This window comes from Tauraco erythrolophus, chromosome 4 (genome assembly GCF_009769465.1).
Source record: "Tauraco erythrolophus isolate bTauEry1 chromosome 4, bTauEry1.pri, whole genome shotgun sequence".
NCBI classification, from domain to species: domain Eukaryota; kingdom Metazoa; phylum Chordata; class Aves; order Musophagiformes; family Musophagidae; genus Tauraco; species Tauraco erythrolophus.
Window position 1 is genome coordinate 82,755,082 of NC_141468.1, and position 25,654 is coordinate 82,780,735.

Sequence of the window (25,654 nt, forward strand, 5' to 3'; positions counted from 1 at the left end):
AAGTTAGAAGGACAAAAGTGAGAAAACTCTTAGCTTGAGATAAAGACAGTTTAATAGGTAGTGCAAAAGCTGTGTACACAAGCAAAGCAAAGCAAAGAATTCATTCCCCACTTCACGTCATCAGGCAAATGTTTAGCCAGTTCCAGGAATGCAGGGCTTCATCATGCATAACGCTTACTTGGGAAGGCAAATGCCTTTGCTCCAAAAGTCCCTCCCCCTCATTCTTCTTTCTCCCAGCTTTTTTATGCTGAGCATGACGTCATGCATTATGGAATATCCCTTTGGTCAGTTTGAGTCAGCTGTCTCAGCTGTGTCTCCTCCCAACTTCTTCTGCACTATTCCCAGCCTGCTCACTGGGATGGAGAGGGAGGGGTTGCAGTGTGAGAAGGAAAGGTCCTTGGCACTGTGTAAGCACTGCTCAGCAATACCTGAAATATTGGTGTGTTATCAACACTCTTTTGGTCATAAATCCAAAACATAGCACTATATGGGTTGATATGAAGAAAATTAACCCTGTCCCAGCCAAAATCAGTACAGTAATAGGTAAATTTAAAGGCATTTTTTCTAAAGAAATTTCTGTGACGTCATCAGCTCATGTGAACTTTCTAGCAGAACTAGCCCCTTAATCACTTGACAGGCAAAATGAGTCTTCCTTGTAGTTGTCTTCAAGCACTCCTTTACCTTTATCATGTAGTTCTTCTTGATGTATCAGACTAAAGGTTCCCTGTGATCTTCTTCGCTGCCTCTGTCTTCTATTTTTCCTTTTTGTAGATGGCTGCTGTTTTAAATCAGCCTGTGAATTTCTTTTCTCTCTGTATGAACATTGTTCAAGACAAAGCACCTCTCTTGTTCCACATCCTTATTTGTATTTTCAGTCAAGTGATCACTTTACTACCTTAATTTATTTAGCTCCTGTCTCATTTCCAACACTGAAAGGAGAAACTTTGACAAAAACATGAAACTGGTATGGCTATAGGAAAATAGAAGTCAAGCAGAGGTTCTTAACCTGGCTATCGCTGTCCTATTTTGCTCCCTTTTAAGAGGTGACATCTACTTTTTTTGATTTACAGCATTATGTAGCTAATACACAACAAATCCTTACGAGGGGCTGGCTTGCATACTGTAGTCAAGTCCCAAGCTCTCTAAGTTTGCTTCATTCTGAGAGCTTCGCTCTGACACTTTTAACTCCATAATCGATACAAAAGTTGTGACCTATGTACCACTGCAGTCAGTGGGAGTCTCATCATTTACTTAAGCGGGCACAGAAATCCAGGGGAAAAGAACGAATCTTTACCAGTTTAGACTAGTGATAGCAGATACAATAATTCAGATACCAAGTGGAGTAAATGAAATGGTATTCTGATACTGTGTATTTTCTCTTTTCATTAGCTTTGAATCCTCGATGGAACGAAATATTCTCGTTTACTGTCCAAGTTCCGGAACTGGCATTGATACGGTTCTGTGTTGAGGATGAGATCTCTCTGGTTGCAAACGAATTTCTGGGTCAATATACTCTGCCACTGCTGAGCCTGAAAAAAGGTAACATTTTTTTATGTGAGTCACCTATAACAGCTCAAAAAAATGTAAAATATTCCAGGCTTTTAAGATTACTGTAGTATTGATAGAGTACAGCATCATGTTTATTTCCTAAAGGAGAATTGTCTAACCATAGGTAAAAATTGCACTCTGTTTTTTAAAGTCATTACAGTCTCTGAATGCAAATCTATGGTGTAGAAATCAAAAGAATATTAATGACAACAAATTATTCCTACTACAGTATTCCACTACAGACAGAAACTGCTCAGACAGTATTTTAACTCACTGTAACAGGAAACAGGAAGAGAGATTAGTCAGAACTACTGTAAAGCCAACAGTTTTGTGCACTTTTTACTCAGGTAGGGTCAAAACCTAATAGAAGCCAAATTAAAACAAAACAAAGACATTACTTTTAAAGCACACTTACTTTTCTCCAACATAAATTTTTACACTGATCACCTTTTACTTTCCTTTTATTTGTATATTTGAGGATAATGGAAAAAAAACTCCACCAACTCACAATGTCTGAGACAAATTTAAATAGCAGACACTGAAGCTTATACTGAAGCAGACACTGAAGCAGACACTGAAGCTTACATATGCTTGTAAAACCATCAAATTGGACTTTTTTTCACATGATTTTTTGGTGTGTCTCTAATGTGCCTGTATGATTAATTTTGGTCACAAATAGAGATTCATATTTTGGAAAAGTAAGAGCATGCAGATTCTACAGCATGCAGATTCTACAGCATTTTCAAAATGCTAGGAAATAAGTGTAGGTACAAAAACTATAAACGGCGCCAAACAAATTGCCCCAATTTCCACTTAACACAATGTGAAAAAATATAAGATTCCATCAAGATGCCCAGAGGTATAAATAAAATTCATCCAAGAGCTGAACTGACAGATAATTTCAAAATTTATTGCAATGCTTAACATTGAGACCTCTGGATTCAAGGTCTGGAACCATAGTTTTGCTTTAGGTACCTAAGCTCCCTAAAGTGAAAGGAGAAAATAATGTGTTTTACAGAGAGAGCCACAACAGCCTAGATTTCTTAGGAAAGAAATGTCTAAGCCATGCTGAAGAGTGAGTTAGGATTTAAATCTTAATCTTCAGATCGCTTTAATCTGCACTAGAGGACTGTCTCTCCTTTCCTAGGATTCACATCCCTGAGGTGTCCCCTGAGGGCAAGGTACTTCCAAAACCAGCAGTGCTTATATCTTATTTTGTTTTTCTTTGACAGGCAGTGGGACAAAGTTGTGCCATTGCCACCCTCGCCTGCATTTTCTCTTGAAAGGATGCAAATGGGTGTCACCACAGCCTGCCTTTCCCCAGCAGCAGCCTCCACACTTAGTTGATGGCACTGGGGAAGAATGCTCACCGCCCCCCCTGTAGCAGCATCTGAGTTTTCGTGCCATGTTTAAGTAGGCATACTCAAAGGGGCTGAAGGCAGCGAGGATAATTCTCTTGCTGGGTGGCTAAAGGCAAGAGGAGGGGGGTCTTGGGCTACAGTCCCTGTCCCAATGGTTCTGCCATGTCGAATACTAATACAAGACAGCAATTCCATTATTACTGCTATTATGACCAGATCAATGAATAGTTAATTATTTCATACAAATTGGAACAGTTTCAATAAAAAAGAAGTTTTACTTCTCTCAGGACACTTTGTAGAATATTCTGTAGGTAGAAGCTAGAACAGTTTTTAGAAATGAGTCTTAGCTCCTGAAGTGTATCTTTGGACAGGAATTAAACCCAAGTCTTTCACATACTGTGTGCATGCTCTAAAAGTTGAACTCAAATGCATATTCCCTGGACTCAGCTTTCGTATCTGCTGCCCAGAAGCTGAACCTTAGATGCCAGGTGAGCTCTCATGTCATATAAAAGAATCAAGAAAATCCAAATCCCAATAAATGAAGGTCCCAAAGACTACACACACATCCAGACACATCTAAAGAAGGATTTTGAAAACTGCAGTTCTGAATGCAGATACCTATTCATAACAGATACTTACCTAAATGACTGCAGTTATATATACATGGATAAAACAGAACACTTTTTAAAATCAAAAGTGACATTTTTTATTATTATGAAATAATGGATATTTACAGTCATATAAAGCAATACAGGTTTGGGGTTTTTGGAGAGGGGATTGTTTTCTTTTCTGAACAGGTATGTTAATTAAGTTTGAAGTTGAGAACTATAGCTTCTCCAAATCATAGAATTATAGAATGGTTAGGGTTGGAAGGGACCTCAAAGATCATCTAGTTCCAACCCCCCTGCCATGGGCAGGGACACCCTCCACTACACCAGGTTGCTCAAAGCCTCATCCAACCTGGCCTTGAACACTTCCAGGGATGAGGCATCCACAACTTGTAGTTTTGAACATGTAGTTTCTGAGGCCTGCCTTATCTCTGATACTGGGAACTACTCAAAAGGATATCCTTAATAGACTTAAGATGTCATGGTAGAAGATCTTACACCATACTTCTTTTCTGCCTCAGCTGGACAGTGCGTTACTGCTGCAATACCATTCTTCTCTAAGGCACTCTCATCACTGTCGACTCAAGTTATTTACTTTGCTATAAGAACAATGTCTGCAGCACGTAATATCTTTGGATGTTAAGATGCATGCTTTCCCGTATTTAAATATCACTGGGCTAAAAGTCTTCGGTTTGAAAACACATCACATCCTGAAAGACACCGAAGTTTTTCACTCTGTGTCTAAAAATGCCAGAATCGAAATACTGTATATGTAGAGCAGAAAAACTCTAGAAATGGAATTTGAGTTTTGTGTCACGGAATCACAGAATCACAGAATGTTAGGGATTGGAAGGGACCTCAAAGGATCATCTAGTCCAATCCCCCTGCCAGAGCAGGACCACCTAGATTAGATCATCTCAGTTTATTTTAAAGAGTTATTCAGAGAACAATAAATTATGCCTCGTTTGCATAGGAGATCATAAACCCACTCCATTATGATGGAGCTGCATTTGCAGTTAATGCACCTTTGCACCCCCAGCCAGTACCCTAACCAAGTGTCCTTGTATTTACAGGTTACCGAACCATTCCCCTGTTGGCTGAAGACGGCGGCAATCTCGAGGCTGCATCCCTGTTTGTTCACATCTGGTACTACTAATGACGCTCTGCAGTACCAGTTGTGCCAGCAGGACACACTCTGTTGAATAAAGAAACATCAGGCTTGCACCAATCCAGTGGTCTGGTTTCCTGAGCGGCACGTTCTCAACGATTTCATTAAGCTAATAGGACTTCTCGTGTGAGTAAATGGTATCTTGAAAAAGTAACAGCTACTGACGTTGGCTCTACCATTATTTAGAACTAATTCATAAAGACTGAACTTTTGGGGATATTTTTAAAATCCAGTTAATAATCTAATTTGCAGCTAATTTCAAAATTACGATTTATTACTAAGTGAGAATAATAGTCTAATATTTATGATCTGAGACGGCAAAATTATGAGCATGTTACATTGATGTTTTTATTTGTATCGAACAAAATCTCTTACCATTGTATCTTTCCAAGGGAATCGGAAAAATTACACACACAATGTACCCTTTAAATTTATAATAACAGCAGCTTCTGATTGGGCTATACCTCTTTAACGTCCACTGTAATTTTGCTACCCTGAAAAAATTGTTTTGAAAAAAACCAGCTCTTAAAATGATAAAACCTCAGATGCTAATATCGGTACCTTTCTTAGCTTAGACTTGAACCTCCTGCTGTTAAAGTCAGACAAATAATTCACAGACTGATTTTTAAAGGGCTATGTTCCTCATAGCAGCAGGGAGCTCAGGATACATCTCACTGTGAACTTAGGAAGCACAATGCTTTAAGGTGGGCTAGAAGAATTTAAGAAAAGGAAATGGTTGATTGTGTGATTTAAGATCTCTGAGGACAACTGACAAAGCTAACCTGACTTGGCTATCAGTGTAGATCTTGCCCATAAGACACAATTTTCCCATCTTCCTTACAAAACTGAAGTATTGTTGAGCTTCCACAGGCCTGTATCTATCAGTTAATTGCAGATTTGTTACTCAAACATGGGGCTTTTTTCTTTTTTTTTTTTAAAATGGATGTTATATTTACCAAACAGTATTGCTTATGTTTGCAGATAGATCTGATAATATTATAATTTAATGCTCTTTTTATTTAATGCCATTTTAATGTTATTTAATGTTGCTCTAAGATAGAAATTCAGGGCACACAGTAAATAATGATTAGAAAATGTCACAGGAAATAACACTATTAGCAAATTGCATTATAGTTATAACAAGGAAACCAAGACAGTAGACTAAGAGGAATCTAAATCAATATTGAACTGTAAGGTCGGGTAATTTGATAACATTGTAAGCTGGCCACAATATGTTTCTGTGCTTGAGCGACAAGTCACTGGATTCTTTATCCAGGAGAGCCTGTAATCTAAAATGTTAAACTTACTGATCTCAGCCATCTGTACGCTGGCCAATATCCCTTTCATGTGATAAATATTTTACAGCTTTTTTTCAGTGCTGAAGAACACCGATAATATTAATATTCAAGCAGAGTTCTCCCTACCTCCCTTTACTGAGGAGGAGTTTAATTCCCCAGGCAATATCTGGTGTATCTATTCTCAGATAAAAACTGACCAAGTGACATAGTCAATTGGTTTGATGCTGAGAAAAACTCCAGCTTATTTAGTTTCCTAAATAACGCTCCTAGTCTCACTTCGGGAGTTTTATAGAATTCTACCTTCTAAAGGCTGATTTGTGAGTGTCCTTTGGGAGAAGGAGGCAATTATCTTCAGCTTCTGGCATATTATCCCTCTGTTGACCACTTTTCCACTTAGTAGGACAAACGTCAGACCTACTCAGTATACGGTAACTTAAGATTTTACAGCAGATCAGATCACAAATCAACATGTCTCCTGTACCTTAATAATGCACCCTTGAACCTGGAAAGGTGTGTATACATGGTCAGCTATGTCCATGTAAGAGACTGGCAATAATGGACAGTTCATTAAGGCAGTTCAACCTGCTAAATGTTTAAAGATGTGCTTATGTGCTTCCTCAATTTAGGTAAAAATGCTTTGAAGAACAGAGCCCATAATATCCTGGATTGAATGTTACATTATATCAAAAGTTAAAAGCACACCAGCATACACTGCACAAAAAGTGCAAAGCTTTTAAGTTCTTTTTTAAAAAAAAAAAAATAAATGTATTGATTGCATAAGATTTAACATGAAATTTGCTAGACATCTGAAACGTATTAGCGCCCAGGGACCATCCCATGGTTCTCTGGTGAAATCATCATGTGCAGTGGGGTCTTAGCAGATGCTGATAAATTACACCATTATCAGCATTGTTTCAAAGCAGTCAATAGAATTAATGGCCAAAGAATTGGGCCTCACACTTTGATGTGTAAAGAGTTTAGTATTTTTACGGTACTATTTAATATGAACAAAACAAAAATTTTTGTCGCTGTAGTAAGAATTTCCTGCATGCTGCTACAAGTTCTTAGCATGGGATTCTTAAGCTCACACTGACAGGAATCTGTAGCAGGAAGATGGTAGCAATTCTAAGACAAGAGTCTTATGATTAGAAATGTTAAAAGATACACGATCAGCAAATGGCTGTGTATTCTTGAGGGCAACTGAGACAAAATGTACCGTGGGAAATGGGATAAAGAAACATTAGTGGGTAAATAATTATCTGAGACAACATTTAAATCACACTGTTTCCCAGTGGATACCACTTTTCTTCATTTAACTGGACACTGCTCAGCTGAATATTAACAGCTCCCACAAATATTCCTTTGCTTTTCACAACAAGCTTCAGTATACGGCCTTTGAGCTCGGTGACTTTGTCATACACAACCTGAAATAATATAGAGCGAAACAGAAAAACACATAAGAATTTGTGAATCCATATTTGACAGGCAAAACACTTACTTCAACAGAGCATTTGGGATGATGATCGCAACTTTGTCATAGCTGCTTTAAACTGCTCTCCAGACTCATAAACTACTAACCATGAGTCAAATTCGCTTAACTTAGTGCATTTACCTCAGAAATATATTTGACCTTTATATAAAAGGGATTCTGCCAGCTTAGGCTTGTGAAATCTGACTACCAAGCACTTGTAAATAAATTTGAACCCTGTGTTGCACAATGCCTCAGAAAAAATAAGTATACATGGCTTTCCCTGTGAAAACTGAAACTCCAACTTAGGCAGAGTTTTGAACTCAAAAGTGAAGAAATATCAGATCCTCCACAAAGTTCACCAAGGAATGATAATATGGTTGATTTTCTGGAGAAGAGATGGAGAGTACCTATCATGGACAGAGGCATGAAAACGTAAGGTAGGTAACTCTGTAAAAGTATAGATTATTGTAATTTCTAACTGTCTTTCCATAGTAGATGTTTTGATAAATGGTATTGCTTTTCTGCGAAAATCAGAAAAAACCCAGGAAAACAGTTTTGATGCCATTTTTTTTTTTTAATCCTTGTATATTGTATTTGTTATATGTTCCTTAGTAGTGCTTTAACGCAACTTTATGTTGCATTGGTATGTCTTATAAACTGCACATCAGTGCACAGTACCTCAGAATTTTTCTCAGTACTATACTTGTGATTAAATCTTGTTCTACACATCAGAATTAAAAAAAGATCAAGCAAAAGTAACGCAAATTTTCTTCTAAACAAAATTTCCATAAAATTTCATAACTGTTCTAGATCCAACAATCATCATAAACGAGATAACAACTTTCCTTGAAAATTATTTGCATAAATTTTACCATTTCAGTATGAATAACTTTATGCATGATTCTGCATGCTAACTGTATCCAAATGCGCCCATTATTAAAACACTGGCATTTTTAAATGGAATCATCACCTGTTAAACATGACAGAAAAACTCAGCCCACTCAGTAGAAGTTGTAGATGTGGAACATCTCTGAGATTGGACCCAATTAGCAAGCGGAACTTATTAAATTTGGATGTTTCTGTTACCCAAGAAATGCTGTTAGTACTTCCCAAAGTAAATGAGACAGCTTGCTTAGCATCTCTTTAGAAAATTACTCAGGTCTATAATCTTTAAAATATCCTTGGAATTACCTTAATACTATGAGAACACACTGAGCTTAATTATGAAATGTTAATGGTGTATTTTCTGAAATTTAAAACAATATCTGTGGTGATAGGCTGACAAGAATCAGCTGCACTCAGAACAGATTCCTGCGTTTCAGTCTCTGCATTAATCAAAAACCGCTGAGTGAACTGCCTGTGGGTTGATAAAACGTGAAAGAATGCTCTCAGCTAGTTTCAGGCCTGAAAGGTAAGCTTTGTTAAGATTAAATTTGTTAACTTAATCTGAAATTTCTATGGCTGGAAATGTTTTTGCTATTTCAGTTGCAACGGAAAATGCTTTCTGAACTTCACAGGTGGACTCGGGAGGCACAGAGTCGTGGGTTTTCCCAGGCAAGGTTAGCTGGCCTCGGCCGCCCCGTGGGACTGCAGAGCCGTTCTGTCCGCACCGTGCGCCGCAGGGATGTCGCAGCCAGCGCCGGACAGACAGGACACCGGGCTGTTCCGGCAGCCAGCACCAACAGACAGCACACAGAGCTCTCGGGGGTAGGGGGTGATCAGCGCCGTGGGGGTGAACGGCCACTGCCACAGGTGGTGGGGGAAAGAAAAACAGTCCTGCTCTTTTTAACTGGATATTACTAGAAAGGTCTTACCAAGGAGCAACATTTCCATTTCCATTTAGAAACCTTTGAAAATCATAGTTTGGAACAGCTGTCATGAAGGTCACGCCTGGTGCTTTTTGGTTTTGATGTTTACTTTGCCTATTACACCAAATTGTATGTGAATTAAAAATTCCAGCTTCTCTGTCCCCAGTGGCATCTCCCCACCAAAATCAAAGTGAAATGATGAAGAAAAATCCAAAAAGCAAGGACAGGTACTGTAAGTGACAATGTAATTTAGAATAAATCTATTACTGAAGTGATACTGATGTTACTGTGGAAAGGTGTCTGGTTTCTTTGCCAATATATTAAATATCTCATCTTCAGCTGTTGCTTTAAATTACCAAAAAGTGTACATGTAAGCTGTAAGAGCTAAGAAATCTTCAGTGGATCACAACAGGCGTGAGCTGGGGTAATGAACAACTTTAAACCTTCAGATAAAGAGAGGCTGTAAGCTTTGAGTAAAGGCAGACCTTACAGTGCAGGGTGGGTGGTTTTCAAACGATCCCAATAAACTCTTTCTAAAATTATATTGCAAACGCAGCTAGAGTGAGATATATATCATCAGGATGAAGGGACAGAAGAAAGGTCTGGAGATGGCTGAATTCATATGTGGATAAAACAAACACCACCTGCCAAAATTCCAGAGTCAGAGCAGTTAAATCCTGAAATGATTGTGTAATAAGAATATTTGCCTCCAATTTACACAGCCAGATCAAATGGACGTGAGTTATACGTGGCCATGCAACAAATCAGTGGGACAGTGAGGGCTGGGATTCAAGTATTCCTGGCTCCAAAAAGAGCAGCACTGTTGACCTACAGGAGTCTAATGACATTTTAATTGCAAATGCGGGACAGTTGCTTCTCCTTAGGTAGCCATGGCACAGATCCTAGATTTGCTCTTAATTGTCCAAATTAGCTTTGACGCACGGTGCTGGAGGGAGCGACTGCCGCTCCTGGTGCAGCTCCCCCCCTCCCTCTCCATCGGGCTGGCTGAGGTTCCTCTGGTTATCATGGGCCGGCGTCCCCTCTGCTCCGAGGGCAACGGCAATGATGCCAACAGGCTGATATGGCCCAGGTACATTTGCTGACGTTTGGCAGCACCCCACGGGCAGGATGGATAGGGTTTCCTCTCCTTCTGGCTTCATTATGGCAATGCACACTCTCTGTTGTGTCTTGGAGGTTTGCTCATTTCGTGGGTGCGTGTACATGCAGCCACTCAAAAGACAGACTGAGGACAACGGAGACCTTGAAGAATGTCTCAGGGCAAATGTTACACACATGAGCAAGACCTCGCCACAGCTGGTTCTGGTCATTGCAACTTTTCTTGGCAAAAGCTTAAACTTAAATAATAACTCAGATTAATTTTCAATTTCTTTAGTTTTTAGTTTTCACCAAACTACTCTGGAACCTCCTGAGTAACTTATTTATTCCTAAGAGTGGTCTATAAGCTGGTTTGGTACTCTTTTTCTCTTTACACTGCTTTACATTTTTCTGTGTTCTTTCTCCTTCTCAACTATAATTTTTTTAATGCAATGTTTTATCAATGTGAATGCAACAAACTCCAAAATCCTAATAAAGGAACAAGAGAAAGAAAAGGAGTGCTTGTTAAAAGCAACTCCAAAACATTTGGCAGAGTTCATTCTATTGTCAGCCCTCCTGGACTTTCACATCTTTACTTTCACACACGAGTAAAAATCAGAAATAAAATGCGCTTTTGCAAGGCTGATAATTTGCTGTAGGCAGTCATAAGCAATAAAAGTACAAAACTAAAACCAAAAATACCCAAGAGAAGCACATTTCAGAATTTTCTCAGTCTCGAACACAGAGAAAAATTAATATATAGCTTCCTTCCAGCCATTCTGCTTTAATAAAAACTTATGAACTCATAAAAAAGGCTAGTACATTTCTGTACACAGTGTTTTGGACAGTAACTAACTTAAAAGACAGCTGACTTGTATTTTTAGTAGTTTTTCTTCCCTGTGGCGGCTTCTGCCTCAGTCTACCAGCCTTGGACAGAAAATGCATACAGAATGATATCACATATGGAAGAACAGAGCTGCTAACAGCACAAGCACTGGGTTTGAAAGTCCAAGTTCATGGAACCATATGTCCCCACTGTGACTAGCAGCTCCTGGGGAAAAAGATTGAGCATCTGTGAAGAAGGCTGTAAGTTTTGAGGTAAAGGACATTACAGTTTTTATGGAATTTATCTTAACAGTAGTGGAATGCTCCTTAACCACAATTAAATGTCCTCCCAATGACTACTGTCTGACTGCAGAGAGGATTTTGGGTTTTCTTGCATTCAACTTCATCTAAGAATGATTAGAAAGTTAATTGTCTTCCAGTGTTGCTGACTGGTTCTTTTTGGTAGTCCATTTTGGATACTTTACAATGAATGTTCTTATATAATCATATTTCTTTGCTTTAAATATCATTCAAAGGTAAAGGAATCTCTTTAGACAGGTTGATTAGACACATTCCACTCTGTCTTTGATTGCAAAAAAAAAAAAAAAAAGGAAAGAACATAACAAAACAAAGCCTAGTTCCCTGTTATTCCACTGCAGTACTGTAGGGAGGGAAACCTATCTCAGCTGCTAGCAGCAGTACTACTCACAGAAGAACTGGAAGTCATCAGTGTAAGCAAATAACTCTTGTAATCAAATAGATGTGAGAAAGGAAGAATAAAAATATTAAAACCCCAGGACTGGGAAACTACGAGATAAGGACTCTCAAGTTTTAGCTGACAAACTTCATCATATCTTATCTACAAAATAGGGTGGAGTGGTAGTATTTTCCATGCCTTCTACTTTAAAGGCTGCTCAAAGAGCATTTGTAAATTGCTCTGAGATCTTTAGGAGGTTTGTGATCGGTAATAATTATAACTTCCAATCCCACCTACTGTTTGAATCTCATCTGCCATTACAAAAGAATATCGTTTATGCCCCTTCCCATTTCGTTGCGAATGTTTCTCCATACAACTGTTTCTTTTCACCCCAGAGGCATGAACACTTCAGTGGTGTGTGAAATACTTACGTATAGCTGTGAACTGCTAGCATTTTGACATAAAAATAACTTGGCTGTTTATTATCGTGTTTCCTTTTAGGACAGTGACAACCAATTCGGTCGTCTGTTTCCAAATGTGAATTTGGATAACAGCATCCCTTCAATTAGTGCTCTTTGTGTTATTGTACAAATCCGCATTCCAAACAGCCTAGGTTTTGGTGCCATGATGCTTGGTCTCATTTGGCTAAAATGCAACTGTGGTTATGGTATAAGACAGAGCAGTGTGAATAATTCAACTGCTTTCCTGAAGAGTGAGGCACAAAGAGACTATTTCACTTCTGAGAAAGACACAAAGCAGAAGATTGTTCCCATTTGCAGCTCAGCTTATCATACTTTCCTTCTTTTTAAAGGCAGCGCTAAATGCTGTATGTTGTTTTATCTCGAGAGTGGGCAAGAAAATCAAACGAGTTAGAAATGGTGGAAGAAAGTGAACTGCACTCACAATTTCATTGTAAGTAGGATCAGAGGTTTTTGGAGCTGTTCGTGTTTTCCTTCGAGTGACCTCATCAGGATCCGGCAGAAGATGAAATTCGGCGTGCGCACTTGGGGCAGAGCCATCTGGGAGATGCTGAAAAACAAAACGGTCATAAATATGAATGTCCATGTTCCAGCAGTGAAAACAAATAAAAAGTACCACATGAAACCTGGACTTCAACAGACACAGCAACACATTGCATTCTTGGTATTCTCTTGGCTGAATTGGAGTGCTAGAGCGGTAAACAACAGGAATTCTTAGAATTCAGCTTAATATTGAATCAGGAAAATAGAAATGAAATAATACAAGAACAAGGTAAAATTGCCTATCTTTAATATTTTACATTCTGATGGAAAAACTCTTAAGTCTCAATCTACTTTAACTCAGCTTAATCTGCTACAAAGTCTAGCCCTTCCATTTTCCAGAGCAATGCATAGAAACTGGATTGTAGCCAGTAGCTCCTATTGATTTTAACCCTTAAGTAGCAGCGCTGATGCTAGGGAGAACTGATTGTTTCTAAGGGTGTTTCATAAAGCAAGTAACTATAGAAGAGCCAGGAGCATTTCCTGCAGAAACATGAGCAGAACAGGATTCTTATAATAACAGTCTTTCCGATCTCTCCCATCACACAGCTGCAAACTCTCCTTAATTTTCCAGTTTGGATTACTTAACGATATTGCAGATATTCCATTTTATGGTAGCTACTCGAGATCAGAGCCATCTATTAACCAGGCTCAGTCATAACCTAATGCTGGTGGGTGGAGAGTTTTTTGATTAATTCTGAACAGCTGTAAGGTGATTCCTAAAGCAACATTACAGTTACTCAGAAAACACATTGTTAGCATGAGAGAACACAAAAGAAACATAATAATGAAAAAACTGTGAAACAGGTATCTTACCAGCATACATCACTTAGTCCTTAGCTTATAATTAAGCAGAAACCTCCGTGTTGTTGGTAGCACAGCGTACAATCAGAAAGCACAAAATGGGGCATATCAAAATATTAGCAATTTTAATTACATTATCAGCATTTTAGGCAGCAAGTTCCCTGAAAGCTCATAGCCAATCCAATGACAGGATGCAAATGAAAATGCAAGCAAAAGAAGAGATCTTAGAATGTTTATAACTGATGGACCCAGAGCATTACACAGGCAGTTGTATTTGTATTTCCCATCGTAATTTTACCTGGCTCAGAATAAAGTCGTTTCTCAGATTTTGATTATCACAGTATGTGTCTAGAAATATGGGGCTTTCTACAGGCACTATCAACAACACATCCTCGTGACAGGAGAAACTGCTGATGTCCTAACAATAAGTAACTTCTCTATTAGGAAGAGAAATAGTGCTTGTGTGTGTGAGCAACCAGTTCTTGCACAGCAAGTCTCTGGTTTTTGTTATCTGAAATGATCCTTCAAGGCAAATGATGTGGTCAACTGCAAAGCTTATTATTGCTACCATTAACGCTGTACGGCATTAAAGGACTCTACTCAAATCATTACACGTGGTCAGCACCATGTGAATGATTAATGTTACTGTCACTACACTCCTCAAAGTACATCTGATTTAAAATATACATGGGATTTAGACAGATGGGATTCAATGGCCAAAATAAGAATACCATTAAATGGCAGTCAAACTAACAGGTATTTTCCTAGGACAGAGTACCATATTGTTAAAGCAGGATTTATAATTTACACTGTCCATTTGAAAGCCCATCTCTATTGATCTAGGACTATACTAAAACTTCAGTCAAGGGTGACAAATAACAGTAAATTGAGCAGTCTCTTAAAAATCAGGAAGAGGAAAAAAATGTAGCCTTAAATACCAGTCCGAACAACCAGGATCCCAACTGTAATCAAGCTCTTCACTTCTCAATGAATAGATAAGCAACACTGTAAGGTCAACAGATTTCAGTTGTTTCAGACAAAAAGGGGAACATGGTTAGAAAAAAAAACCACCAAAAACAAAAACAAAGAAAAAAAGGAGGGGTCATTCTTGAAGAAGATCTCAGTTCAACTGCTGAGGCCCAGCACAATGATCTTCACTATCTGAAGCACAGAAATATAGTACAAGGAGAGTCCTGTAAAATGTCAGGCTTTATAAATCATCCCAGCAGTGCATTGCCTAACCAGGGACCATGTCAGAGCTAATTTTGAAAGCTGAGGTCAGCAACAGCTGCAAAGGGCACTGGGCTGAGGAGCCCAGGTGGTAGGTCATGGGCTACAGACGGCTGCACCCATCCAGTTCTGCTCGCCCTGGAGCTGCCGAGATAGGACGGGGTAGTCACAAGGGCTGTGCTCCACTGCACACTTCCAGACAGCAAAGGCACCGACCACAGCAGTGTGGTTTGCATTTGAAACAGGCTCAGCCTGACGTTCACCTGCCAGGGAAAGAATCCAAGCTGATTGCCCCGTGATGTTTAACAGGACTGGGGTCTCCGGAAGCGCGTGTGATTAATCAAAAAAATAGTCAGATAAAATTGTTACTATGCCTTTGAGTTGATCCTTGTACCCTGCTAGCAAGGCTGGCTCATTATCTAGCCTTCAGCCATCTAACCTTCCTCCATCAGCCAACTCCTCCCAAAATCTTTGGGAGGCACTTTGCAGTCCTGCTGTGGCCATATGAACATGGACAGAAAAACTACTTCCTCACTATCCCTTTGAATGTAGCTTTATACAGTTGAAAGAGGTGAGTGGGAGGAGAGGGTCAAGAGAAAAAAAAATCAAAAAAGAGAATATTTTAGTGATTCAGAGAAGAAAACTCAGGGCAGAGCAGTTGTTCAGGGATCTTTCAGAACTAAACAAAGCCACTTTTCATGAATAGTAGCAATCAGCAGCCAGACTGCTAGAGGTAATTTAAATTGCTGCCACCTGAATTCCAACTAGGGATCTAGTTCTGGTTGTTGTTTTTTTTTCTTTCTCCTGTTTCACAGATAACATTTTCCCACTTACCTTCACTTGCCGAGGAAAGGCAAACAGGCCACTCCAAATTCCACAATTGTCCCAATTCTCCATCTACAGTGGCACTGTTATGCCATTCAAGTGATCAAAAAGCTTCAGCTGAGCACTCTTCAAGCCAGATTGCTTCTTCCACTTCTCAGCTGCCCTCCCCTGCCTCCTGATACGACACAAAACATCTAACGAGGGTCTCTGACTGTCCCACTACACACTCATCATTCAAAACTACTGAGGAAGAGCGGGCAAAATCAGCCATGGCTTTACAGGAGCAGAGGTCTGGGTAGCTCTTGTGACGAGTTCGTGCTGACTTCCCTTTTGATTGGCACAATAGTTGAATCTCTTCTTGTGAAGAGCCTGCTTCACAGAAGGATCTCTTGAGACAAGACTCGCAATGGCGTGGAAGGGGCTGCACTTCACTAGACCTTCCCCTACCAGGGACAAAAAGGGATCTTGGCAGTTTGAGAATTATGGTGTGAAAACACGAGCGGGATTAACATGGCAGAAATATCTTTTTGAATCTAAAGTAGGTGAAATTTGAAGTAAACTTTTTTAAGACAAGTGACATGGCAGACAAAAATCCCAGGCTTTCAGGCAGGCTAGTCCTTTCTCAGACCTTCACATGTGAGTTGAGCATTTGTTTGAATAAGGAGAATGGAGAAAACATCAAATCATTTTTTTCCTTTCTAAAGATGATGTCTTCTGTCTTATTGCAGTGTCACATTTAATGAGCAAAGCCCCTGAATTATCCTTTCACTTCTGACTCAGACTGCAGGGGCACATTTATAAACTTAGGTGAACATGAAGAATATCTGACCTAAATGCCTGCCTCATTTGCAATAAAGAAAATATTTTCTGGTGGGTCCATTAGAAACCCAGAGTAAGATTTCTAGCAGACTTATGAGTAATTCTGAATCCAGGAAAACCTCCTTTTGTTATTATTAAGGGATCAAAAATCACTGACTTCTGTCATAGTCCAGGCCAGAAGGAAAATCAAAGGGTACCTTGGGAATGCCATTTTGAACTTTAACTACTGTCCAAAACCCTTTATAGCTTCAAAGTACTGGTGTTCAATTTAAACAGAAAAAAAGTAAAGTTTTAGATTGAATTCTATTTATGTTTAATTCTGTAGTCACTTAATTAACCCCCAAAATAAAGGAAATTTAATTCCCTTAAAAGACATTACTCTCCATTTAAATTACTGTCTTAAATCTTCAATAGTGTGTGGTGATAAATAAATTCAAGCCATGAAAATCTGTAAGGCTGGAAAGGTATAAAACCAAGTTCCCAACAGAAATGTCATAGCTCTCCTTGCTGTGCCTATGGACAACAAAAACCCCAATGATTTTGATCTGCCAATAAAAACTTTGAGTTGAAATTAGAAGCTGAATCCCTGTACTTTCTTCAAATACAGACAAGTCACTACTGACAATTTTCTCAGAGACTGACCTGCTTACTTGATCCTGATAACGACTGATGTTTTTAAGGAACTTAGTTACAACTGCCTGTATACATGTTAAAAAGCAGTTATTTTTGAAATGTTATTTTCTTCTAAAGTCAGGATGAAGGTGATGAAAATATTTAAGGATGAGGGGGAGCGAGGGAGAGGAAAAAATACTCTAGATTTATTTCTCTCCACATCTGTAATTCAGTATTGTAAAAGTAATAGAGACATGTATCTGTTATGATTATGTTCCATTTCTCACTCCAATTTTATTTTCCAAAACCAAAAAAGTGATTATTTACATACAGAAACTCATGCAGATAGGTTATGTCCTGTGTAATTTAATTTAAAATATAGTAGCTGTAGCTGGGAAATAATGGATGAAATTCAATTAATTTTTCCACAAGAATTACATTATCCTAATGACTTTTCTCCCTTGATCGTTACTAACCATGCACAACTCTCCTTAACGATGGATTCTTTGTTAGCATTACAAAAGGCCTAACTACTTCAAAATTAGCCATATATAAACTATGCAATTTAGCACCCAATATTACACATTGCTCATATGAATTTCAAGGAAAGTTTTATGATTTTTAAAAAATGCACTGTAGGGATAATTTCTTTTAAAGCTTTTTAAAACTCACCTCTCCTAAGCATCACCAAATTTTCTTTTTAGGTGACTACTGCCTCAAATTTAAATCGTGTCATCGCTTTCTCTTAGTGTTAGACACGCAGATATTTTTCTACCTTTTGTCCTAGAGCAAAACAGATTGACGGCTCCTGAACATTTGATAGTTCCAGCTGCTGTTTCTTTTCCACATTTTAATTTTTAACCATCTTGACAAGAAAAAAAAAAGATCAAAGGTAACTTGTATTAACTAATGCCATCTTTCCTCCTCTATAAATAACTTCCTTTCTTCATCCAAAATGAATTTCCTGGACATGTTCAAATCTCAGTTTCTTTCTTCCCCTTCTTCAATGAAAAAAAGAAATCCAGGCTTTAGGAAGGCTCTCATTTCAGCTACTGCCTCCAAATTAAAAAAAAAAAAAAACAAAACAAACATTCACTTTGTTCAGTAGCTTTAATTCTCAGTTTTTCTCTCCTTTACCTTCATCTTGTGTTTTTCTCTTACATGCACCACTGTGACAACTCATCTTCTACACAGTGAAGAAAGGACTACAAAATATTCCTTAATGTTTAATATTGAGATATCCTTACATCTTAAAAATCATATTACTGTAGCAAAAGGTTAGAAAAAACCCTTCATAGCCACAAAGCAAACGTTTGTATGTTAAGCGTAGACCATGATGCAGATTTGATTATTATCCAATAAAGGAGGCTTAGAAAAAAATGCGGAGAAGACATCAGCCTTGCACCCCAGTAACCTGTATGAATTACTAGCTGCCTCTTGACTAAATTAAAACTAGTGGGAAATGTGGTAAAGCCATCACTGCTGCATGTCTTCCCCTTTCCCTGAGTCCCTGCGTAACTTAGCAGAGAAAGGCTAAACCCTGTCGTTGTAAGCTGCGGCTTAATAACAAGTGCAGCCTCGGCCTCAGAAAAAAAAAACATTCTCCAGGCTAATTCTAAATTTAAAGAGCGAGCAAATAATCAGCACTAAAACAATGATACCACAAAGCAGGAGCTTCCTTTACAAACAGGTTCATAAGATATATAACCTTCAGGACAAATGGGATTGCCGTGGTGAATGAGTGGGGTTTGTGTTACTCCATAAATCCTAACACGGGACTGAAAACTCTTCCTTGTTTTCCCTTTGAGCTCTGTGTATCCCAAAGCCCTGGACACCTCTATTCTACTCTGCCACTAAGCTTTTAGTTTTTCTGTCATAAAATATTTTTGAATTACTTCAAAGCAAATGCAAAATAAAATCACATTTGCTGTAATTAAATGGTTACAAATGAAGATAATCCACTATCTCTGTGGTGCAGCCTGCACTGCCTGCGATTGGCAAGACAAAACAGAAAAGCAACAGCCAAAAGTGACTCCACAAATTAGGATTTTTTTCCCAAACACCTGCTTTTTTCACCTAAAATTTGAAAACATTTAACTGCTGCCCTGCAAGATACAATTTATTTCATTATATTTTCTGACCCAAATTTTCCCCCTCTCTTCTCTCTGAGCAACTTCATTCCTCTTCCTAACTTCTATCCTACCTCATGCATCCAGGTATGTACCTAAACAAAGGCACACTGTGACAGAGGTTGCTGGCACGGAGGTCAGTGGCAAAGCAACAAGAAAAGAAATGAAGTTTATCTCAATTTAATGCAGGGAAATAAAAAGATACGTGGTTTCAGAACAACACATATTTTTGTTTCAGGGAGGTTCTGGAAAGCACTTTTTGAGCAGGCATTTTCTGCCTTTCAGAAATCTGATAGCATCAGTGGTGCCTGTGGAGCAAGCCTCCTGATGGCTTTGTCATTTACTGTGATAAAAACACAGAGGTGCTCTATCCGTGTTATTGATTTTAATCTCCAAATATAGCTTATGCCCTTTGTGCAGTCCGATACCTTCAACACCCCCCTCAACCTGCCTGTTCTGGCACGCAGCTCGTCAGTGCACCAAAGGGGCTGTTAATTCACGAAAAAAACACTGCTTTTGTCACTGCAGTTTATTCCAGCCCTTTCTCTCCCAAGTGAAATAAGGCTTTCTGGGAAAAAAAAAGTGCAGGTTTACTGGTCCGGTTTTGTTTGTAGCAGAGCAGTGAGGACTGGTGCAGTCAGCAAGGACTGATTAATAAAATTGGTGTTAATAAAAGATGGTACGCTGCATTCCTGATGGGGAGAGCAATGCTGGTAAAACCAGGGTCTAGAGCTGTCCTGAGTCACAGAATCTCTAAAGAGTGAAGTGGCCAACACTCTCCAAGGTCTCCGGGCTGTCAAATGGAAAAACTAACCCTCAGTCGCTGAGACAGAAGGGAAGCTTCACAGCTAACGCCCTGCAACAAACACACCGGTTCTGGGCAAAAATGTCAGGGTGTTAACCTATCCCAGTGATATATGAGGTAGGCATGTAAGCTCCCAGCAAAGTCTAAGCAGATCTCTGTCATGCTGTCAAAGAGGGAGGTCAGCAAGAGGCTTCATCTTCTGGCTTAGCTTGGTTAAATTGCCCACACATTGGTGTCTGGCACCATTTGAGACACATAAGATGCTTAAGATATCTGAATAAACTCTCAGACATGACACAGGTCTTACCTGTGGCCCTGCTCATCTGCAGTGGCAGCTGGAGGCCAGATGGGACACGTGGAGTCATCTCCTATGTGTTTAGGAAAAGGAATTGGGACTTAAGTCTCCTCTAATCGAAATGGGAGTTTAGGCACCTAGACTAGGATCCAGTTTCTAAAATACTGCTGCCTCATGTCACCTTAGATGACCAAAGACTGTGTATGGAGTTGGAAATGTGCCATAAGCTTTATGGGAAACTGGCACCATTCTGGATAAGCAACGTTAGTGCAGGGCAATAGAACACAGAGAGCAGACTTCAGGAACACACATCTGAAGCTTTTATCCAGAATTATCACCAAGCCTGAAAAAAGTTAAATTCCATTGCTTTAAACGATGTATTACTGTTGTGCTTAGAACATTTAATTTCAAATGAATATTTATTCCCAGAGTCAATGACGCTGGCTGAGATAAGACTGATCTAGTGTGGACCCTTAGAAACAGAGATCTCAGAATTTCTTCTCTCTTGAGCGAAACACAGGGTAGAGCAAATACTTAGGACAAATCCCCCATTTCACTTTTCTTTTGAATTCGCCCAGGTTTAACACCACTGCTGCCTGTTGGGGGCAAGAAAGAAAATTCGCGTTTGAGAAAAGAAACACATGCTGTTGTTACATCTTTTTGTCACATACGTGCTCTTTTCTCCCCTTGCCTAGGCACAGAGAGTAAGTGAATACAAAAATGCATAAAGAAATAGTGACATCGTTATCTGTGTCTTCACCCTGCACTATTTTTCTTCTCATTTCTTATAGTTAAAAAAGTCTGTATATGCCTGATCCACACTATTTTTAGTTTCTCAAACTGTACATAGCTCCCTCCACTTTTCTTTAGATTATTCTACAGCTTGCCATCTCCCTTTGTAAGAAAGCATTTTCATTGCATGATGCACACAATTTCTGCTCCTTAATTATCTCTCATTACATCCACTTACACTCTTGCTCACATCCTAAATAATTCCTCTTGAACCTTGCTGTCTCTTCCTTAATATCTGCAGAATTGACTTGTGCCCTTGTAAGTCTGTTCTTAACTAAGTGAAGTTTTAGTAACAATAATCACTCCTGAAGAATCAATCAATCCCAAGTAACCCTCTGAGATATGTTCTTTGAACCTTACATGCTAGTTTTCAAGAAATTTCCTGAGAGACATAGGTCTACTATCAAAGCCTTACAAAGATGAACCACTTTCTCCTCCCACCGTGATACCAGGATCTGGCCTTTCTCATTGGCATCTCTCATAGCAACCTCATGTCTCACCATTTGCTTGTTTTATCTTCACATTCTGTGGGATACAGATCTATATCTCCCTGAGAAAATACTTTTCATTTGTCCAAGCTGGCTGTAGCGTTCTGGAAATTACATTTATTCTTTTGGTCTTGCTCTGTCTCCACTATTATTTTAATGTTTTCTTCATTTGCAACCAGTGGCAAATTTAATTTATATTCACCTTCATCTCCCAGATCACTCATATTATTAAACACAGCTCAATGTTTCTTGTTGGGTTTTGGTTTTTTTTTTCTTATTCAACACATATCAGCCATGTAGGGTATTACTTATTTAAGAATTAGCAGTCAGAATTTAGAGCTAAGGCAGTACTGTGACTGTGACAGATTAAAGGGTTTAACAAGAAATAACACAACTTTCTATATAACATATTTGTCAAACACCTTTCATAGCAAATATATTGGAATCCAACAGTAATCCCTGTGCCACAAAAACAGACCTCATCTCTTCCTGATTTAAACTACTGCTGAGTAGTAGCACCCTTTGTTATAGGTGTTCAGCTAATTTTAGTCCAAAATAAAACATAGTCTATCTAAGCTAATTTGCATTCATTTTAAAGTAAAAGCATTTTCTATGGATATAAAATTAAATCCAAATTCTTTATAAGCTAGAGTTGGTACAAGAGATTACTTTTAATGGCTTTTTCTTCTGTCTTCCTGTGCCAGTCCGGGGAGAACTCCATCTGAACATATCACCTTCCTCCAGGAGCTAACTGCTAATTTTGTTCGGTCACCATTCTTTCTGAACAACTTTTGTTCTGCTCAGAGAGTTTTTTTCCACTTGTTTTCCATACCTGGGTGACTGGCCAGGCTCGGCCTACCTATGCAACTTCTCAGTCCTTGTTGGCTGATCTATGGGCTGCAGTAAAGAAAGCAGAATAGAATCATAGAATCATAGAATGGTTAGGGTTGGAAGGGACCTCAAAGATCATCTAGTTCCAACCCCCCTGCCATGGGCAGGGAAATCCTCCACTACACCAGGTTGCCCAAAGCCTCATCCAACCTGGCCTTGAACACCTCCAGGGATGGGGCAGCCACACCTTCTCTGGGAAACCTGTTCCAGTACCTCACCACCCTCAATGTAAGAATTTCTTTCTTAGATCTATCCTAAATCGCCCTCTTTCAGTTTAAATCCATTGCCCCTGTCCTATCACTACATGCCCTTTTAAAAAAGTCCCTCTCCAGCTTTCCTGTAGGCCCATTTAAGTACTGGAAGGCTGCAATAAGATCACCCCAGAGCCTTCTCTTCTCCAGGCTGAACAGCCCCACTCTCTCAGCCTGTCTTCATAGCAGAGGTGCTCCAGCCCTTGGATCACCTTCGTGGCCCTCCTCTGGACTCGTTCCAGTAGCTCCATGTCCTTCTTGTGTGGGGACTCCAGAGCTGAACACAGTATTCCAGGTGGGTCTCACGAGAGCAGAGCAGAGGGGCAGAATCACTTCCCTCAACCTGCTGGCCACGCTGCTTTTGATACAGCCCAGGATACGGTGGCTTTCTGGGCTGCCAGCGCACATTGCCGGCTCATGTTGAGCTTCTCATCCACCAGCACTCTCAAGTCCTTTTCCTCAGGGCTGCTCTCAATCCATTCTCTGCCCAGCCTGTGCCTGGGATTGCCCTGACCCACGTGCACGACCTTGCACTTGGCCTTGTTGAACTTCATGAGGTTCTCACAGGCCCACCTCTCCAGCCTGTCACGGTCCCTCTGGATGGCATCCCTTCCCTCCAGCGTGTCCACAACACCACACAACTGGTGTTATCTGCAAACTTGCTGAGGGTGCACTCAATCCCACTGTCCATGTCTCCAACAAAGATGTAAATAGCACTGGCCCCAGTACTGACCCCTGAGGAATACCACTCGTCATTGGCCTCCACGTGGACATTGAACCGTTGACCACAACTCTTTGAGAGCGACCATCCAGCCAATTCCTTATCCACGAGTGGTCCATCAATGAAAACCACGTCTTTCCAATTTAGAGATAAGGATGTCATGTGGGACAGTATCAAATGCTTTGGATAAGTCCAGGTAGACGATGTCAGTTGCTCTTCCCCTATCCATCAATGCTGTACACCTCATCATAGAAGGCCACCAAATTAGTCAGGCAGGTGAAGCCATGTTGGCTGTCACCAATCACCTCCTTGTTTTCTATGTGCCTTAGCATAGTCGCCAGGAGGATCTGCTCCATGAATACATTAATAATACATTAATAATACATTAATAATAAGAATACATTAATAAGAATACATTAATAATATTCTGAAAGGATAACGTGGCTTATTATTTAATTGGCAGGCATTGCGTTCCTGGCAGGTAATTTCTGTTTAAATCTGTAGAATGATATTCACAAAGTGTAAAGTTATTGGGCCCATAAAAGTTTATTGGGCCCATGAGAGGAACAGTGGGAACCAACTAAGACTGAACAAAATTCGCCACCCCTTAACCACCTCAAGCTAGAGACAAAACCCAGCAAAGGCAGCAGAGCATCCACCTGTACTGTACGTGGGGACTTCCTACAGCCCTGCACCTGCAGGCTTAGAACAGATTTCGTCCCTGTGGTTTAGGAAGGCTTGGCTCTCACCTTTCTTCCCAAAGCATTAAGCCATCGCATCTCACAAACATTTTTGGAAGCAATTTGTACTTGGGATGGTGTAGGACACAAATGGAAAGAGGCTGAATGTCTGTGTAAGCCTAAAGCTGATTACTATTCGTCACCCACATATCAGCTATCCAGATCATTAATCACCAAGAGTGCTACATGACAGCTTCAGAGCTTTTATAAAGGAAAGCTGGAAGTAGCTTTGGAAAGTACTGTAGGAGTTTATTTTCTTCCAGCAAATTTTCCCCCTGTAAAATTGTTCTGAATCATCACCCACACACGCTTTCCTGAATTCTAGTAACATTTTACATGTATTGGCATGAAGTTCAGGATAAGTTGGCTTTGTTTCTCTTCCCCACTATCCCTGAGGAGTTATTCTGTCCACAAGAAGTAATGGGCAAAAATGTTTAGCAGTGAGGATTGAAAGTTTAGCTGCTTATCTAGAAAAACAGGGCATGCCTGACGTCATGGCAATGCAATCAGCAGACAAAGCAGACTTCCTCCCTGAGCCAAGCTAAACCACTGTTCCCTTCTGGATCTCTAAGAAGCAGGAAAGAAATATATTAGCCAACCTTTCTGAACTTCAGAAATGGCTATTTCTTTTGCCTCTGGTGCTATTTGGACAGACGAGCAAGCCCAGCAGTGCAGCAGTAGACAGCCTGGCTGCTCCTGGCTCTGCAGTACTAAGGTAGCCCATGGTGTGCTCTGTGTAAGATCTGATATGGTCTGATATCCCTCATCTTCTGTGTTGATTAATACAGATGAATGGAACTGGAGCAGAGCATTTCGTGTTCAAAACCTATCTGTCTTTCAATTATCATGAATTCACCTCCACAGCTTCTACGCAGATCCAGGAGCCTACGTTTTAAGGTACTCTCTCAGTCTTTCTTCCCAGCACTCTTCCTGTGCTCCTATTCCTGTCTGCTGACGTTTTTCTGGGTATTGTGCTGCCACAGCCAGATGGTTTTGCTCTTAGCTACAAAAAATCCTTTCACATGCCAAAACAAACTTTCCCCTGGTTTCACATCTTCCAAGACCACTTAGTGCACTTGCCAGGTACTGCAGCATGGTGTTTGTAGAATAAGCCTGCCCTGTCTCATCCCCTCCTGCTGCCACATCCCCATGACTCAGAGGTCTCTCCGTACAACCTCTCCAGTTTTTACCCCTCCACAAATATTTCCTTCTATCCCAGCTTCACTTTGTTAAGGCAATATTGTCTGTACTGCCTGTGCATGAAGTGTCCAGTGTTTGCATTTGAGTGGAGCGAGAAATGCCCCAAGAGGCTGACTTAAAATTACATACTATGTATATCTGTAAGTTGCATTTG

General features: G+C 39.8%; 2 protein-coding genes across 2 annotated transcripts in view; one reads left to right on the forward strand and one right to left on the reverse strand.

Annotated features, from left to right (window-relative positions):
* PLCZ1 (phospholipase C zeta 1) overlaps positions 1–4,673 on the forward strand; it is a 47,103-nt gene extending 42,430 nt beyond the window's left edge. The window contains exons 12-13 of the mRNA XM_009980043.2: positions 1,390–1,539; positions 4,591–4,673. Coding sequence (XP_009978345.1) covers positions 1,390–1,539; positions 4,591–4,673 — 233 coding nt within the window. The remainder of the gene's footprint in view (positions 1–1,389; positions 1,540–4,590) is intronic.
* Positions 4,674–7,254: 2,581 nt separating this feature from the next.
* The window catches only part of PIK3C2G (phosphatidylinositol-4-phosphate 3-kinase catalytic subunit type 2 gamma), a 212,448-nt gene continuing 194,048 nt past the window's right edge, over positions 7,255–25,654 (reverse strand). Inside the window, 2 exon segments of the mRNA XM_086610772.1 lie at positions 7,255–7,407; positions 12,783–12,908. Of these exon segments, the coding sequence (XP_086466898.1) occupies positions 7,255–7,407; positions 12,783–12,908 (279 nt within the window).